Genomic DNA, 16,037 nt, shown 5'->3' with positions numbered 1-16,037 from the left:
AGACCTCCATCTCTGAAGCTTTTGGGGAACACGCAAGTTGAGTTTTGAAGGCCGTGATCTGTATTGGCCACTCTTCATCCTAATCCTATCAACTTCAGTTAAGGTCCAACAGTATTTATTCTTCACAAATCCCTTTACCAAACTCTTTCTTCAGAATTCCTAATGCAAGCTTCTGAAATCCAATGGCTCCTTCTTTAATTGTTATTGTGCCCAAAAGCTGAGGGGACAAACAGAAAGAGCTGTTAGGATCAGGACATGAGTCTTATTCAAAGTGAAAAAATTCGGACGTGAGGCTTTGCGCCCTACAAACCAAGTTACCCAAACTATTCTATAACATTTCAGCAATTTTTTACCACTCTGATCTTTCTGGTCATAAAATAAGTCATTATGATCGCAATTGATGAGAAAAATTCATAATTAATTGCAGAATTACAGTATTTGAGGGTTTTTCTAGAGCGTAGCTTTTTCTTGCACTATTCGGCTCAAATACTAATCAGAACATCGTCCTCTCATAACAGACTTCAGTTTCGAGTTTGGTATTTTTTCCATCCAGCTGTTTTAGCACTGGACCGTCCTCAAGACACAAAAAGACAGACAGACACACACACACACACCCATCATCGAGATATCAATGTTTTCGGTATCGGAGGACCCTAAAACGTCGAGATCCATCGAAAACCAGAGATCGAAATTTTGGACGAATGCAAAGCTTTCGCTCCTCCCCCACAGATGATAGGTTCCTCCCCCAAAAAATCAAAAATTTCAATTCATTAAGTCTATCTACAAGTCGTAAAAACCACCAGAATTCAAAAAGAAACGCGACCAAAGTTTCTACTTTTTTTTTTCTTTTTTAAGAAGGCTTCTCTGCGGTGGGCTGGCGCCCTGCCCGGGGTTTGCTTCCTGCCTTGTGCCCTGTGTTGGCTGGGATTGGCTCCAGCAGACCCCCGTGACCCTGTAGTTAGGATATAGCGGGCTGGATAGAAGAAGGCTTCTTAATCATGGATACTCACGGTATTTAAAATGTCACGCTGCTGCCGACAGACCAGGGGCCTCATGTATAACGGCGTGCGTAGAATTCGCACTATAACATGACGTAAGCACAAAAGCCGAAATGTGCTTACGCACAGAAAAATCCAGATGCAGGAATCTGTGCGTTCGCCAACTTCCGCGTTCTTCCGCTACATAAATCCCACTCAGCGTGGAAATAAACGCACGCGCCTGCTGTCCCGCCCCAAATCCTCCCAGAATTACGCCTCTTTGAATATGCAAATCAATATAAATAGCCCTTAAGCCCAGCGTTCTGTGAAAAGGCAATGGCAAAAGTACGAGGAAAAATAGAAGAATTTTAGCGAATACCAAATGGAGGCAAAGAAAAACGTACTATTTGTTGGTTTAAACAGTTATATAAGCAACAAAAGGAAGTTGATCAAGTGACATAGCGTGTTGGAGAAACTCGAAAGCTCAAGTTCACAAAGTCGCACAGTGCTTGAAATAAAAAAGTTGTCAGATATCAAAGTCGGCGTGAGAAGGTGACTCGTAGCCCACCGTCTGAGTGTCACATAAACGCTTATTAGGATACAGTGAAAAAAAATAGGCACACAGTGGGAAAAAAGCACGAAATGTCAACTTTAATCTCGAAATTTCCACTTTAATCACGTAGTTTTTGTCATTAAAGTAGAACATCATAAACTTCATCTTAAAATCGTTTAATTTACTAGTTTCTCAAATCCCATTGTAACTAAAGTAGCACATTAAATGGTTTGTTGTGTATTTGATCTTCTATGTACCTGAATCACTACGTGCTCTTCCTCCGACGTACACAGAATCCCTTACGTTCGTAATATTACAGCTCTCTGAGTAATTAAAACACTGAGAAGTATACGCGATATCATTTTCATGATGATACGAGTTAAAGCATGTTATTAAACATGGGAACACGGTGGCGCAGTGCTTGTTCATGTTTTACAGCAAGATGCTTGCTGCGCCATGCGCGACCTTCAATGAAATGCTTTATTACAGAAGTACTGTCCTTTTCAAACGTAGTAACCCCCAATTCCTGTCCTTACTTTTCTTTCTCCAAATACCCAATCGCCACACAATCAGCTCTGTAATAGACGTTAAGCCATCTGTAAGCTTAGAACGCAGATTCTTCAAAACTTTTAAGGAACATCGAAATATCTTCGTAATGTTTAATTATTCTATCCATCTATCCTTCCAGTGTTGCGCCAGCCACAGCATGAATAAAGCCCGAGGCAGGAACAAACCGTGAACGGAGAGCAAGCTCGCTAGTGGATGTGGATCTAAGAAAGGGTAACCACACAGGAATAGTAGCACTGCTTTAACGCTGGGTGCCGCCAGTCTGCAAAACCGAGCGCAGAACTTGCGTACGACAGGGTATGAGGTACCGTGGAAAAGTGCGTGGCTTTACTCCAAGTGTAGGTTTTATGCATCGCGATTTGAATGTGGAAACGTTCTTACGCAACATTTCTGTGCGTACGCACCGTTTATACATGAGGCCCCAGGTGACATCCGAAACCACGAATCCCTGTAAGAAAATGCATCGCTTAGTCTAACAGCAAAATACAGCGCCTACCGTGTCACCATTTTGTGCTCATAAAGGATCCCTGGGCAAAGAGTAGGATGTACCCTGATGTCCAGGGTAAATTACCCATCATGGCCTCGTCATTCTGGACCCCTGATGACCCCCTATCTCTAACTGGCTGTCTATCTCACCAAGTGTGGTGAGCATACTGGTGCAAAAGTGGCTGCATAGCCTATCACTCCTCAGTACTCCATATAGGGACTTACTGGCTTCATCAAGAACAAAACTCGGGTGTTAGGATATACGGTGGCAAGGAAAAGTATGGGAACCTTTGGAAATAATCACAGTTTTGTAAAAGTTTGTCTTAAAATATGGCCTGATCATCATCTATGCTTCAATAATGAACAAAGACAGCCTGATTTAATTAGTCAGTCATTTTCCAACCCACTATATCCTAACTGGGTCTGCTGGTGCCAATCCCAGGGCGCAAGGCAGGAAAAAATCCCGGGCAGGGTGCCAGCCCACCGCAGGGTGCACACACACACACACCAAGCACACACTAGGGACAATTTAGGATCACCAATGCACCTAACCTACATGTCTTTGGACTGTGGGAGGAAACCTACGCAGGCACGGGGAGAACATGCAAACTCCACTCAGGGAGGACCCGGGAAGCGAACCACAGGTCTCCTAACTGTGAGGCAGCAGCGCTACCATTGCGCCACTGTGCTGCCCCTGATTTAATTAATGACACACAGATCATTATTCAGACAGTCACAGTGTGTGAGACCCTAGGGTGATAATAATAATAATTCCATCCATCCATCCATTTTCCAACCCACTGAATCCGAACACAGGGTCGCGGGGGTCTGCTGGGGCCAATCCCAGCCAACACAGGGCGCAAGGCAGGAAACCAATCCCGGGCATGGCGCCAACCCACCACAAGACACACACACACACACCAAGCACACACTAGGGACAATTTAGGATCACCAATGCACCTAACCTGCATGTCTTTGGACTGTGGGAGGAAACCCACACAGACACGGGGAGAACACGCAAACTCCATAATAATTCTTTCCATTTATTTAGTGATTTTCTCACTACTCAAAGAGATTCACATAGTGAGTGGGGAGCCAGTTCCTCAACCTGGATGAAGTGACTGCAGCCACTTTTGCACCAGTATGCTCGCCACACTTGAGTTATTAACTGGTGAGATAGACAGCCAGTTAGAGACAGGGGGTCATCAGGGGTCCAGAATGACAAGGCCATGATGGGTAATTTACCCTGGATTTACCCTGGACACCCTACTCTTTATGAAGGATGCCCAGGGATCCTATATGGCCACAAAATGGTGCCACGGTAGGCGCTGTATTTTGCTGTTAGACTATGTATCCATCCATTTTCCAACCCGCTGAATCTGAACACAGGGTCACGGGGGTCTGCTGGAGCCAATCCCAGCCAACACAGGGCACAAGGCAGGAACCAATCCCGGGCAGGGTGCCAACCCACCGCAGGACACACACAAACACCCCAATGTAGAATCACCAATCCACCTAACTTGCATGTCTTTGGACTGTGGGAAGAAACTGGAGCGCCCAGAGGAAACCCACACAGACATGGGGAGAACATGCAAACTCCCCGCAGGGAGGACCTGGGAAGCGAACCCGGGTCTCCTAACTGCAAGGCAGCAGCGCCACCACTGTGCCACCGTGCCGCCTGCTGTTAGACTAAGCGATGCATTTTCTTGCAGTCATTGCTAAGTTTATACGAAGCAGCAGCATCTTGAGATCTTAATGTGCGCTCAGGTTTGTAAGTCATGAAAAGTTCAGATAAGTAAGCCGGACCTCGGCCATTTAATGCTTTATATGTTAAAAGGAGGATTTTGAAATCTGCCCTAAACTTAACCGGGAGCCAGTGTAAGGATTTAAGAACTGGAGTTATGTGTTCGTATTTTCTTTTTTTTGTAATAATTCTTGCAGCAGCATTTTGGATTAACTGGAGGTTGTGTAAAGAACAATTTGAACATCCAGTGAACACCGCATTGCAGTAGTCAGTCTTACTAGAAATAAATGCAGGAATTAATTTCTCCGAATCCCGCTTATTTAGATAACGCCTTAATTCCCCAATATTTTTAAGATTGGATGTTTTTAGTAAAACATAAAATTCTCAAACCTGCTTGAGTCTGAGTGCTTCCCAGCATCAATGGGCGCAAGCTAGAAAACCACCCAGGATGGCACACCAATCCATTAATTAACATGAAGTGCCAGGGGCTTCTTTTTAGCAGTAGCTGAAATCCCAGTAGTGTTCCAGTGAAGACACATGTGAGACCCAAATAGAAGCTCCTCAGATCTCCTGTATTTTTTTTTTGTCTTTTATGTAATATAAAAACACATGTCATTCTTTTCATGAGCATGGAATTCCTGCGTGGTTTGGTCCCTTTGAGGATTTTCATTTTTCTTTTTTCTGTTCTCTTTATCTCTCAGGAATTACCCCGTTCTGATCACTTGAGAAACGAGACGCTCGAGCTGGAGGAGCTCCTTCGATCCAAAAATGAGCTCATCAATCAAGCACTGCGGGATATCGAGCCGCACGCAGACCTGCTCTCCACAGAGAGGCGCCGTCACGCACAGGTATGCGGGTATACCGGGGGTCATCACTGGAAAGACTTTCTATAATGTGGAGGGAACGTGACATCACACTCTGCCCCATTGCCTCACCTTTTGCTGGTCTTATGAAGCCTTCCGTTGTCACGATTGGTTATTTTACGTTGTTATCTTGTCACAATTTCTCGGAATTTTGTTTGTTTTTACTTTTTGAGGTCAATTAAGTCATTTCTGACGTTTTTATTTGTTTAGCAGCAATGTGAGAAGTCACAAATAACGTGACGTCACGGGTATAAAGGTCGATCCCTAAGGGTTATTTCCTTGTCCGAGTTTGTGGATTCTTCAAGAATATAACAAAAGTTTGTTTGTGTACTTCACATTTGTCAAGACCTTTAATTAATAATCTTCTGGTTGTGAATTTTGCTTTGCACATGACTTTCGTTTATCTCCTGGTCATTTCTTTTGCCCACTGTGTACCACTAGAGGGTGCTGCAGCACCCCAAACCCCAGACACAACTGCATGATTCCAATAAAGAGATTTGTTGCAAGAGATGCCTTAATGTATTCCACAGCTCCAGCAATATGACTCTTCCCTTCTCCATTCCACTCCACTCCACCCAGATGAGCTCCGTCCCGCTGCTGTCCTGACTCTGACTTCCAGGGTGAAGCGGAGCAGCTTCCTTTATCCTGTAACTGGAAGTCCTTTCTGGTTCTTTGACGTTACATCCCGGAAGCCCTTCTGGGTTTGGTGGATCCTCCCTGTTATTGGAGAGTCTCCCTCCAGCAGCACTCAAGGACCCTAACAGGTCTGCCCACTAAAACTGCAACTCCACATGCAGACCTGCGGGCATCTAAATGGGATGAACGCCAGAGGGGTGTCACCACCCAATGGCCCTGGGACACAGTCTCCCCCAGTTCATCCATTTTAATGGCCTACCAAACAGGAAAGGTACAACTAACCAACCTGGTGAGGATGCCCATCTGCCAACATCCTTCCATTAAAAGGGCCAGTAAGAAACCATCCATCACAGCTGGGATGCCAGCCAAGCCATGTTGCCCATTACACCACGTAGGATAACATAACATCTGTTGCTGTTTAAATCACAGGTTTAGTGAAGATAGATAGATAGATAGATAGATAGATAGATAGATAGATAGATAGATAGATAGATAGATAGATAGATAGATAGATAGATAGATAGATAGATAGATAGATAGATAGATAGATAGATAGATACTTTATTAATCCCCAAGGGGAAATTCACATACTCCAGCAGCAGCATATTGATAAAAAACAATATTAATTAAAGAGTGATAAAAACACAGTGCAAGTTAAAAAGTGCAATGTGGAGAGTACAAGGCAAGTATAACAGTCAATAACTTTGTATAATGTTAACGTTTAACCCCCCGGGTGGAACTGAAGAGTCGCATAGTGTGGTGGAGGAACGATCTGCTCAGTCTGTTGCTGAAGCTGCTTCTCTGTCTGGAGATGATCCTCTTTAGTGGATGCAGTGGATTCTCCATGATTGACAGGAGTCTGCTCAGTGCCCGTCACTCCACCACAGATGTCAAACTGTCCAGCTCCGTGCCTACAATAGAGCCTGCCTTCCTCACCAGTTTGTCCAGGCGTGAGGCGTCCTTCTTCTTTATGCTGCCTCCCCAGCACACCACTGTGTAGAAGAGGGCACTCGCCACAACTGTCTGATAGAACATCTGCAGCATCTTATTGCAGATGTTGATGGATGCCAGCCTTCTAAGGAAGTATAGTCGGCTCTGTCCTTTCTCACACATCAGTATTGGCAGTCCAGTCCAATTTATCATCCAGCTGCACTCCCAGGTATTTATAGGTCTGCACCCTCTGCACACAGTCACCTCTGATGATCACAGGGTCCAGGAGGGGCCTAGTCCTCCTAAAATCCACCACCAGCTCCTTGGTTTTGCTGGTGTTCAGGTGTAGGTGGTTTGAGTCGCACCATTTAACAAAGTCCTTGATGAGGTTCCTATACTCCTCCTCCTGCCCACTCCTGATGCAGCCCACGATAGCAGTGTCATCAGCGAACTTTTGCACGTGGCAGGACTCTGAGTTGTATTGGAAGTCTGATGTATATCGGCTGAACAGGACTGGAGAAAGTACAGTCCCTTATGGTGCTGCTGACCACAATGTCATACCTGCAGTTCCTGAGACGCACATACTGAGGTCTGTTTGTAAGATAGTCCACGATCCATGCTACCAGGTATGAATCTACTCCCATCTCTGTCAGCTTGTCCCGAAGGAGCAGAGGTTGGATGGTGTTGAAGGTGCTAGAGAAGTTCAGAAACATAATTCTTACTGCACCACTGCCTCTGTCCAAGTGGGAGAGGGATCGGTGTAGCATGTAGATGATGGCATCCTCCGCTCCCACCTTCTCCTGGTATGCGAACTGCAGAGGGTCGAGGGCGTGGCGGACCTGTGGCCTCAGGTGGTGAAGCAGCAGCCGCTCCATGTCTTCATCACATGTGACGTCACGGCGACAGGCCAGAAGTCGTTCAGCTCACTAGGACGTAATATCTTTGGGACTGGGGTGATGCAAGATGTTTTCCAAAGCCTCGGGACTCTCCCCTGTTCCAGGCTCAGGTTGAAGATGCACTGTAGAGGACTCCCCAGCTCCAGCGCACAGACCTTCAGCAGTTGTGGCGATACTCCATCTGGACCAACTGCTTTGCTGGCCCGAAGTCTCTTCAGCTCTCTGCTTACCTGGGCTGCTGTAATTATGGGTGGGGGGGAACTCTCTCCTAGGCTGGTATCAGCAGAAGGATGGGTGGAGGATGCAGTACTCTGAGATGAGAGTGGGTTAGTGTGGTCAAACCTGTTAAAGAAGTTGTTCATCAGGTTTGCTCTCTCCACGTCTCTCTTGATGGTGGCACCCCGCTTCGAGCTGCAGCCAGTGATGATCTTCATCCCATCCCACACTTCCTTCATGCTGTTATTCTGCAACCTCTGCTCCAGCTTTCTCCTGTACTGCTCCTTCGCCGCCCTGAGCTGGACTCGGAGTTCCTTCTGCACGAGTTTGAGCTCATGCTGATCACCGCCTTTAAAAGCCCTTTTATTGAAACCACAATATGAGGTGCTGCACAGAGAGAAACTTCTCCTGGCACTGGTTTTTCTCCTCAGCAGAGACAGGAGCAATGGAGATGCCAAGTATGAACATAAATCAAAAGTAAAGGCAATTTGAAAATGATGTGGTAAGTGCAGTGGATTAAAGCTGACGCAGTGCAACACGTTCGCAGTGGCTTATGGGTAGTCTGAACACGCACCGCACAGTGCCCTGCTGTTAGTCTACCTGAAGCCACCATTGTTGAACCAGGCGCCGTAGTGAGATTCCTTTAGGCGGAGCAATCCTTTTTAATTTTTTGTATTTGTGCACAAAAGGAGATAACAACATTTCTGATAGAACAGACATCTATGGCAACCAACGCTAAACGACAGCAATTAGCACCGAAACATCCATGAAAAAATCCAGCATTACTCACGTTGCATAATCCGCATGTTAACTCCTCCAATCGTAAGCACACGACGTCCCAAACACATCTATTTTTTTATTTTTTACTAAATTATTGTGTAATGGATGGCATGCATGGGTTGGCATCCCAGTAGGGAGACCTGCACAATGGAGGGATTGGGGGGATAATGCAATGGCTTGTGAATACTTTCTCCCCGACACACTAGATGGCAGTGTCCCTAGGCTTTGGGACTCATTCGGATACCCACAGAGCATGCTGGGAATTGGAGTCCCAGGTCTGTTTGTTGGGTTCCGTGGGTGCTGCCAGGGGGTGCTGCAGGAATTCTCAATTCCTGCTTCATGGGACACAGAAGTGCTTGCAGTGGAGCACTGGGAGTACTCTTAGATAAATGGAGTCGCTCTGGGGGACAGAGGGGGGTCAAAGCTCTCCTGGGTGGAGCTGAGGAAGGATAGAAGAGAGAAGAGCATCAGGTTGTCTGTGTATTTTTCTTGTAATAAATTATTTTTTTGAACCCGGGACTTGTGTTTGTGAGGTTGTGTCTTGGGTTTGGGGTTCTGGTACACCCCCTACAGGTCACATGGTGAATCACAAGCAGAGCTGGAGATCCCCAGGGGTGGATCTACCATCAGTTCCAGGTGCACAACCAGGTTCATGAGATGGCAAGGGGCCTTCTCACCCAACCCAAACCCCCAAATGCTCAATGAAATGATGGAGACTCTGTGTGCCAAATTTGACCAAGGGGGGACAACTCCATGATACAATCGAATCTTCACATGCATAAATGAGCAAGGGGACCCCCAATATGACAAGATTGAGTCAGAAGAGTGGGAAATACGGTGCTGCATGGAACTACCAACTGTCTGGGTGTTGCATTATTAGAAGTATGCCCAACTCTCTGTTTAAGTGCAAAGACGCCCAGGGGGCTTGTGGGTATCTTAATCCGGGCATGGAGACCCCTGATTTACGCCATCCTTCTTATCTGTGAAGCAGGCATTTGAGCAGCAAGATGTGGTGGGCCAGCTTACTTTCAGTCAGTCCCTGCCCCTCAGCCCCTGTATATGTCTTTCACCTCTGCCAAGGTCTACACCTGGCATCAGTGCCCATTGCTCTGCTGCGGTACCTTACCCAGAATTGCCGTTTCAAACTGAGGTTAATAAGACCTCAGGCTGGCACTCTCTACTTATATGTCATTTGCTCTTTTTCCAATGAAGCTGTCCCACAATGCCCAGCAGGCTCAAGGCAAAGCAGAGGGCACGCTGCTGAAGGCCAGAGAGGTGGAAACAGAAGCTCAAAGCTTGGTGAAGGAGCTGCAAGGTGAGTGCTGCCAGGCCACTTAAATAAAGGAATAGGAAGTAGAGAATCTAACATCAGGGCGTTCTGAGTGTGTGCCTAGGTTCCTGTGATGGCAAGGGGCCTCTTCACATCCCACCAACTGGGGTAACAGTGCCAGGGACCCTCAGTGTTATGGATGTTAAGCCAATCATCTAAAGGTTCAAATCTAAAAGCCTGAGCTGTCCGGATATTTCCAGATGGACTATGGCACCACCCTAGTGGCGTAAGTAAGCCCCCAGCTGCTGATCCCATCACAGTTTAACTTTGACAGTCTCATAGGACCAATCATAAACTAAACACAGGTGACTGCTCACAAAAGGCGCTATATACGTTTTAAAAGCTTGACTGATAGAATAAGTGACGGTGGTTTCTTCTCTGATGTTGAATTAACAACCTCAAGTGTTTTTGGACTTACCTTCCGCAGGCTAATTTTCTGTATCTTCATGGTTGACTTTAGAAATGAAGAAAGGATGGAACCAGAAGAAAACACAGACAAAAATGGCCCTGAAGAAGGTGCAAGTGGTGAAGGACAAAATCCTGGCGGACACAACAAGGAAGACCAGGCTGGTCAAGCGGCAGCTCCTGATTACTGGCGGCAACTCCACAGCTGCCAATGTGACAGCGCAGGGGGCTCAGGGCACAGCCATCCAGGCGGCATCTGTACGTGAACCTCAGCAGCCAGGAGTGGGGGGTGGGAGATTGGGGGGAATGCGATTGGGTTGGGGGGATTCAGGATTGGTGGTAAGTTAGTAGGCAGCAGGGGGGGTGTATCCATGTTCTACTGGTACATGAGCCCAGGTAGCTAGGAGGGTGTTTGGGGTGCCAGGTTTGTCATTGGGTGGTTGGGAGAATTCATTCCTTCTGCCGTGACCATCTCGTTGTCTATTTTTTGGATTTTTTTTACTTTTTAGTCCATTATTTCATTTTTAATCATCCAAATGTGATTCTAAGCAGCAAATCCATAATATAGACAGCGGGCTTTTGGATATGCCACTTGGAGGTCTTCACTTTTGGGTATCTCCTCCACGAGATATGAATATGAGCACCACAGTTTTTAGGTCCAGGATGTCAGCCTTCTCACCTCAATGATAGGAGTCTCAAGGGGCTCACAATAATCTTAGACCTGTGGGCATCAGAGCAGGGTATCTCAATGTGAGGGGTGTTACATCCAATTGGAGAAACGGTGCCAGGGGTTCTCCGTATCATGAATCTTAAGCCAACCATGCCAGCCTTCTCAGCGCCAGAGCTGTCAGTGGCAGGTGTACCAGCTCTCCATGGTCTCCATGTTAAATGTCTACAACTCCAGCACCCCCAGAATGTCAGTGCCAGGGATATCAAATCCCTGAGGTCCGCTATAACACATCACATCAGGCACAGGTGCATCCCAGTCTACTGATCACCATTGAGATGTTTCTACACCTTGCTTGTAGTCCACCTGTGGTCAATTCAATCGAATGGACTCATTAGGGACATCACACACCTGTCTATAGAAGGTCCCAAAGTTGAGTAAAACCCAAGCCAAGAGGTGCAAGGAAGTGCCGACAGAGCTTGGAGATGGGATTGTGTTGAGTTGGGGAAGTTTGCCAAGTGGACCTTCATAATTCTTAAATGGAAGAACAACCACATCTCTTCCTAGGGCTGGCCAAACTGAGCAAAAACTCAAAACTTTACTAGGAGTTCACTTCTTCTTCTTCTCCTTCTTTCGGCTGCTCCCGTTAGGGGTCGCCACAGCAGATCATCTTTTTCCATATCTTCCTGTCCTCGTCATCTTGTTCTGTCACCCCTATCACCTGCATGTCCTTTCTTACCACAATCCATAAACCTTCTGTTAGGCCTTCCTCTTCTCCTCTTCCCTGGCAGCTCTATCCTTAGCATCCTTCTCCCAATATACCCAGCATCTTTCCTCTACACATGTCCAAACCAACACCATCTCGCCTCTCTGACTTTGTCTCCAAACCTGAGCTGACCCTCTAATATCCTCATTTCTAATCCTGTCCTTCCTCATCACACCCAATGCAAATCTTAGCATCTTTAACTCTGCCACCTCCAGCTCTGTCTCCTGCTTTTTGGTCAGTGCCACCGTCTCCAACCCATATAACAAAACATAAAAACTTAGTGCTCTCTGGGCTATGGGGTCTCAGCCATAATGATATCCCTTCTATTAGATGGCAGTGCCAGGGTCTTGTTAACTCTGCATCGCCTCAGCTCCAAGGTCCATAAGTGCCTGAAGGATTACCAGCAGTAAGGATCAAACTGCCTCTGGCATTACCTTATGGGGTCCACAGTTCTCATCACTGGAGTCCCTCAATCTCAGAGCGCTCAGCTGTTAAGGTTAATCAGTGACTAGGCTGTCACTTCCACACAATGTCAAGGGGTGGTCTTAACCTGGTGTCACATTCACCATAATGACCACTCTAAATGGAATGAACCCAAACCCAGTTAACCCCAAAGTACCCCTGACTGATGAACTCTTACTTGTTATGACTTCGGTGTGACTTTGTGAATTTTTCTCCTATATGTTATAGATTTTGTTAGATGATACAAGATGAAGTGTTGGGGTCTCCTGGAGAACTCCATTTAAAAGCAACAATCCTTTGCAAAATTAAACAGAAACAAAAAAGGTGGAATTGAAAATAAAGTCATTCTGCGCTCTTTGGAGGGAAAGCTTCTGCAGGCTATTGTGCCTTCCACGGGTTCTGATAATGAATGTGAAAGTGACCAGAAGGTGGAGGGCTTCCAGAATGGTCCAGAAGTGAGGTTGGTGCTCTTCTGTGGGCTCCTATGTTCTAGGGCTGGAAGAGGAAGAGACGTCAGTAACTGTCCTGTCCTCCATCCAAACTCGTCCGCAGTTTCAACTCCTTTATCATGCGAGTGCATGGCTGTCTCTACGGCTCCATTTTGTTAGATGAAGATGATGTCGGATGGGATCACAATGATCCTGTTGTCTTAGTGATTTTTTTTGTAACGTGAAAGGTGTGTGAACTTGCGAGTCTCACTAATAATTAGCGGAAGTTCATGTCTACATCAGAGATGACTGCACACATGCAGGATAATCATAGGATGGCCCCACCACAATCTGCATGCCAGAAATGCCACCTATCATCGCCAGGTGACCTCAGTGCTCTGGGCACCTCATGCCTATGATTGTCATTCCTTAAAGGACCGAGTCACGAGTAACGAGTCAGTCATTGTCCCTTCTAGAGGACACCTGACAGTTTTGTCTTTTGTTTCTTTTTCTTTCTCAAGGATGCACAGGAACTTCTCTCTCAAGCAAAGAAAATCAAGAGAGAGACGAGCGAGATGAACTCGGCCATCCTGGAGGATCTGGGAGCCCAGGAGATGATAAGAGCAGAGCTGAGGAGAGCAATGGAGGAGAAGGACGAGGTGTGTGTGTGTGAGTGTGACACAGTGCCTGTGGGTGTGTGTGAGTGTGAATGTGACACAATGCATGTGTGTGTGTGTGAGTGTGAAACACTGCCTGGGTGTGTGTGTTAGTGTGTGTGAGTGTGACACAGTGCCTGTGTGTGTCTGTGAGTGTGAATGTGACACAATGCCTTTGTGTGTGTGTGTGTGTGTGTGAGTGTGAAACAGTGCCTGTGTGTGTGTGAGTGTGAATGTGACACAATGCCTGTGTGTGTGTGTGTGTGTGTGTGTGTGTGTGTGACACAGTGCCTGTGCGTGTCTGAGTGTGAATGTGACACAATGCTTGTGTGTGTGAGTGTGAAAAAGTGCCTGTGTGTGTGTGTGTGTGTGTGAGTGTGACACAGTGCCTGTGTGTGTCTGTGAGTGTGACACAGTGCCTGTGTGTGTGTGTGTGTGAGTGTGAATATGACACAATGCATGTGTGTGTGTGTGTGAGTGTGAAACACTGCCTGTGTGTGTGTGTTAGTGTGTGTATGTGTGTGTGTGAGTGTGACACAGTGCCTGTGTGTGTCTGTGAGTGTGACACAGTGCCTGTGTGTGTGTGTGTGACACAGTGCCTGTATGTGTCTGTGAGTGTGAATGTGACACAATGCCTGTGTGTGTGTGTGTTAGTTAGTGTGTGTGTGTGTGTGTGTGTGTGAGTGTGGCACAGTGCCTGTGTGTGTCTGTGAGTGTGAATGTGACACAATGCCTGTGTGTGTGAGTGTGAAACAGTCCCTGTGTGTGTGTGTGTATGTGTATGACACAGTGCCTCTGTGTGTGTGTATGAGTGTGACTCAGTGCCTCTGTTTGCGTGCGTGTGTGTGTGTGAGAGTGTGACACAGTGCCTCTATGTTTGTGTTTGTGTGAGAGAGAGTGTGACACAGTGCCTCTGTTTGCGTGTGTGTGTGTGAGAGAGAGAGAGTGTGACACAGTACCTACGTGCGTGTGTGTGTGTGAGTGTGACACAGTGCCTCTATGTGTGTGTTTGTGTGTCAGTGTGACACAATGCCTCTGTGTGTGTGTGTGTGTGTGTGAGAGAGAGTGTGACACAGTGCCTCTGTTTGCGTGTGTGTGTGTGTGTGTGTGAGTGTGACACAATGCCTCTATGTGTTTTTGCGGCCCAAATGTCCGTGTGCATGCAGCCATGTTCATGTAACACCTGACACCAATGTGCGTGTGGGGTCTGTGTTTGTGTAGCTGCGTCTGGGTGGGCTCCGTCTGCACTGTCTCAGTATGTGTGTGTATTGTGGGTTCAGAAAGACCCCCCTTCACTTTCTGCACACTTTACTGTGTTGCAGATTTCATCTTAAATGGAGGAATTTGCCATTTTGCTTTGCGCCCTCGGTCACCATAACCCGTCGTCTATGGGGGAGGAGCGAAGGCTTTAGATTCATCAAAAATTTCACTCTCAGGTTTTCGACGGATCTCGACATTTTCGGGTCCCCTGATATCTCGATGACGCCCGCCAACTCACAGAGCCCTGCCCACCAACTCTAAGACCATGGGATATGCACGACAGAGCCACGCCCACCAACTCACGGAGCCACGGCCACCAACTCTAAGACCATGGGATACGCACGACAGAGCCCCGCCCGCCAACTCACAGAGCCCCGCCCACCAACTCTAAGACCATGGGATACGCACGACAGAGCCACGTCCGCCAACTCACAGAGCCCCGCCCACCAACTCTAAGACCATGGGATACGCACGACAGAGCCCCGCCCGCCAACTCTAAGACCATGGGATACGCACGACAGAGCCCCGCCCGCCAACTCACAGAGCCACGCCCACCAACTCTAAGACCATGGGATATGCACGACAGAGCCACGCCCGCCAATTCACAGAGCCTCGGCCACCAACTCTAAGACCGTGGGATACGCACGACAGAGTCACGCCCGCCAACTCTAAGACCATGGGATACGCACGACAGAGTCACGCCCGCCAACTCTAAGACCATGGGATACGCACGACAGAGCCCCGCCCGCCAACTCTAAAACCATGGGATACTCACGACAGAGCCCCGCCCGCCAACTCACAGAGCCACGCCCACCAACTCTAAGACCATGGGATACGCACGACAGAGCCCCGCCCGCCAACTCTAAGACCATGGGATACGCACGACAGAGCCCCGCCCGCCAACTCACAGAGCCACGCCCACCAACTCTAAGACCATGGGATATGCACGACAGAGCCACGGCCACCAACTCTAAGACCATGGGATATGCACGACAGAGTCACGCCCGCCAACTCACAGAGCCACGCCCACCAACTCTAAGACCATGGGATACGCACGACAGAGTCACGCCCGCCAACTCACAGAGCCCCGCCCGCCAACTCTAACCCTTCTCCCAGAACACTACGACAAACTCAACATAGAACAGAAACACGCTGTTGACACTGTTTTACACGCTGCATACAGCGATTCCCATCCCCGACAAACATGCTTCCTCTTAGATGGTCCTGCAGGACCAGGGAAAACCTTTGTCTACAAAACCCTGATTCATACCATCAGAGCTAGAGGAGACATTCCTACAATCGTAGCATCTACAGGAATAGCTGCAACATTGTTACCGGGTGGACGAACTGCACATTCTGTTTTTAAAATACCGTTGAGGCTGAATACTACTTCCGCATGCAACATCAAAGCTACC

At 47.5% G+C, this 16,037-nt stretch overlaps 1 protein-coding gene across 1 annotated transcript in view; it reads left to right on the top strand.

The window, feature by feature from the left end:
* lamc3 (laminin, gamma 3) overlaps positions 1–16,037 on the top strand; it is a 232,446-nt gene that overhangs the window by 198,807 nt on the left and 17,602 nt on the right. Inside the window, exons 23-26 of the mRNA XM_051932256.1 lie at positions 5,029–5,175; positions 9,861–9,963; positions 10,439–10,641; positions 13,228–13,365. Of these exons, the coding sequence (XP_051788216.1) occupies positions 5,029–5,175; positions 9,861–9,963; positions 10,439–10,641; positions 13,228–13,365 (591 nt within the window). The remainder of the gene's footprint in view (positions 1–5,028; positions 5,176–9,860; positions 9,964–10,438; positions 10,642–13,227; positions 13,366–16,037) is intronic.

The sequence above is a fragment of the Erpetoichthys calabaricus genome, chromosome 9, assembly GCF_900747795.2.
Source record: "Erpetoichthys calabaricus chromosome 9, fErpCal1.3, whole genome shotgun sequence".
NCBI classification, from domain to species: Eukaryota; Metazoa; Chordata; class Cladistia; order Polypteriformes; family Polypteridae; genus Erpetoichthys; species Erpetoichthys calabaricus.
This window is presented reverse-complemented; position numbering and strand designations above follow the sequence as displayed.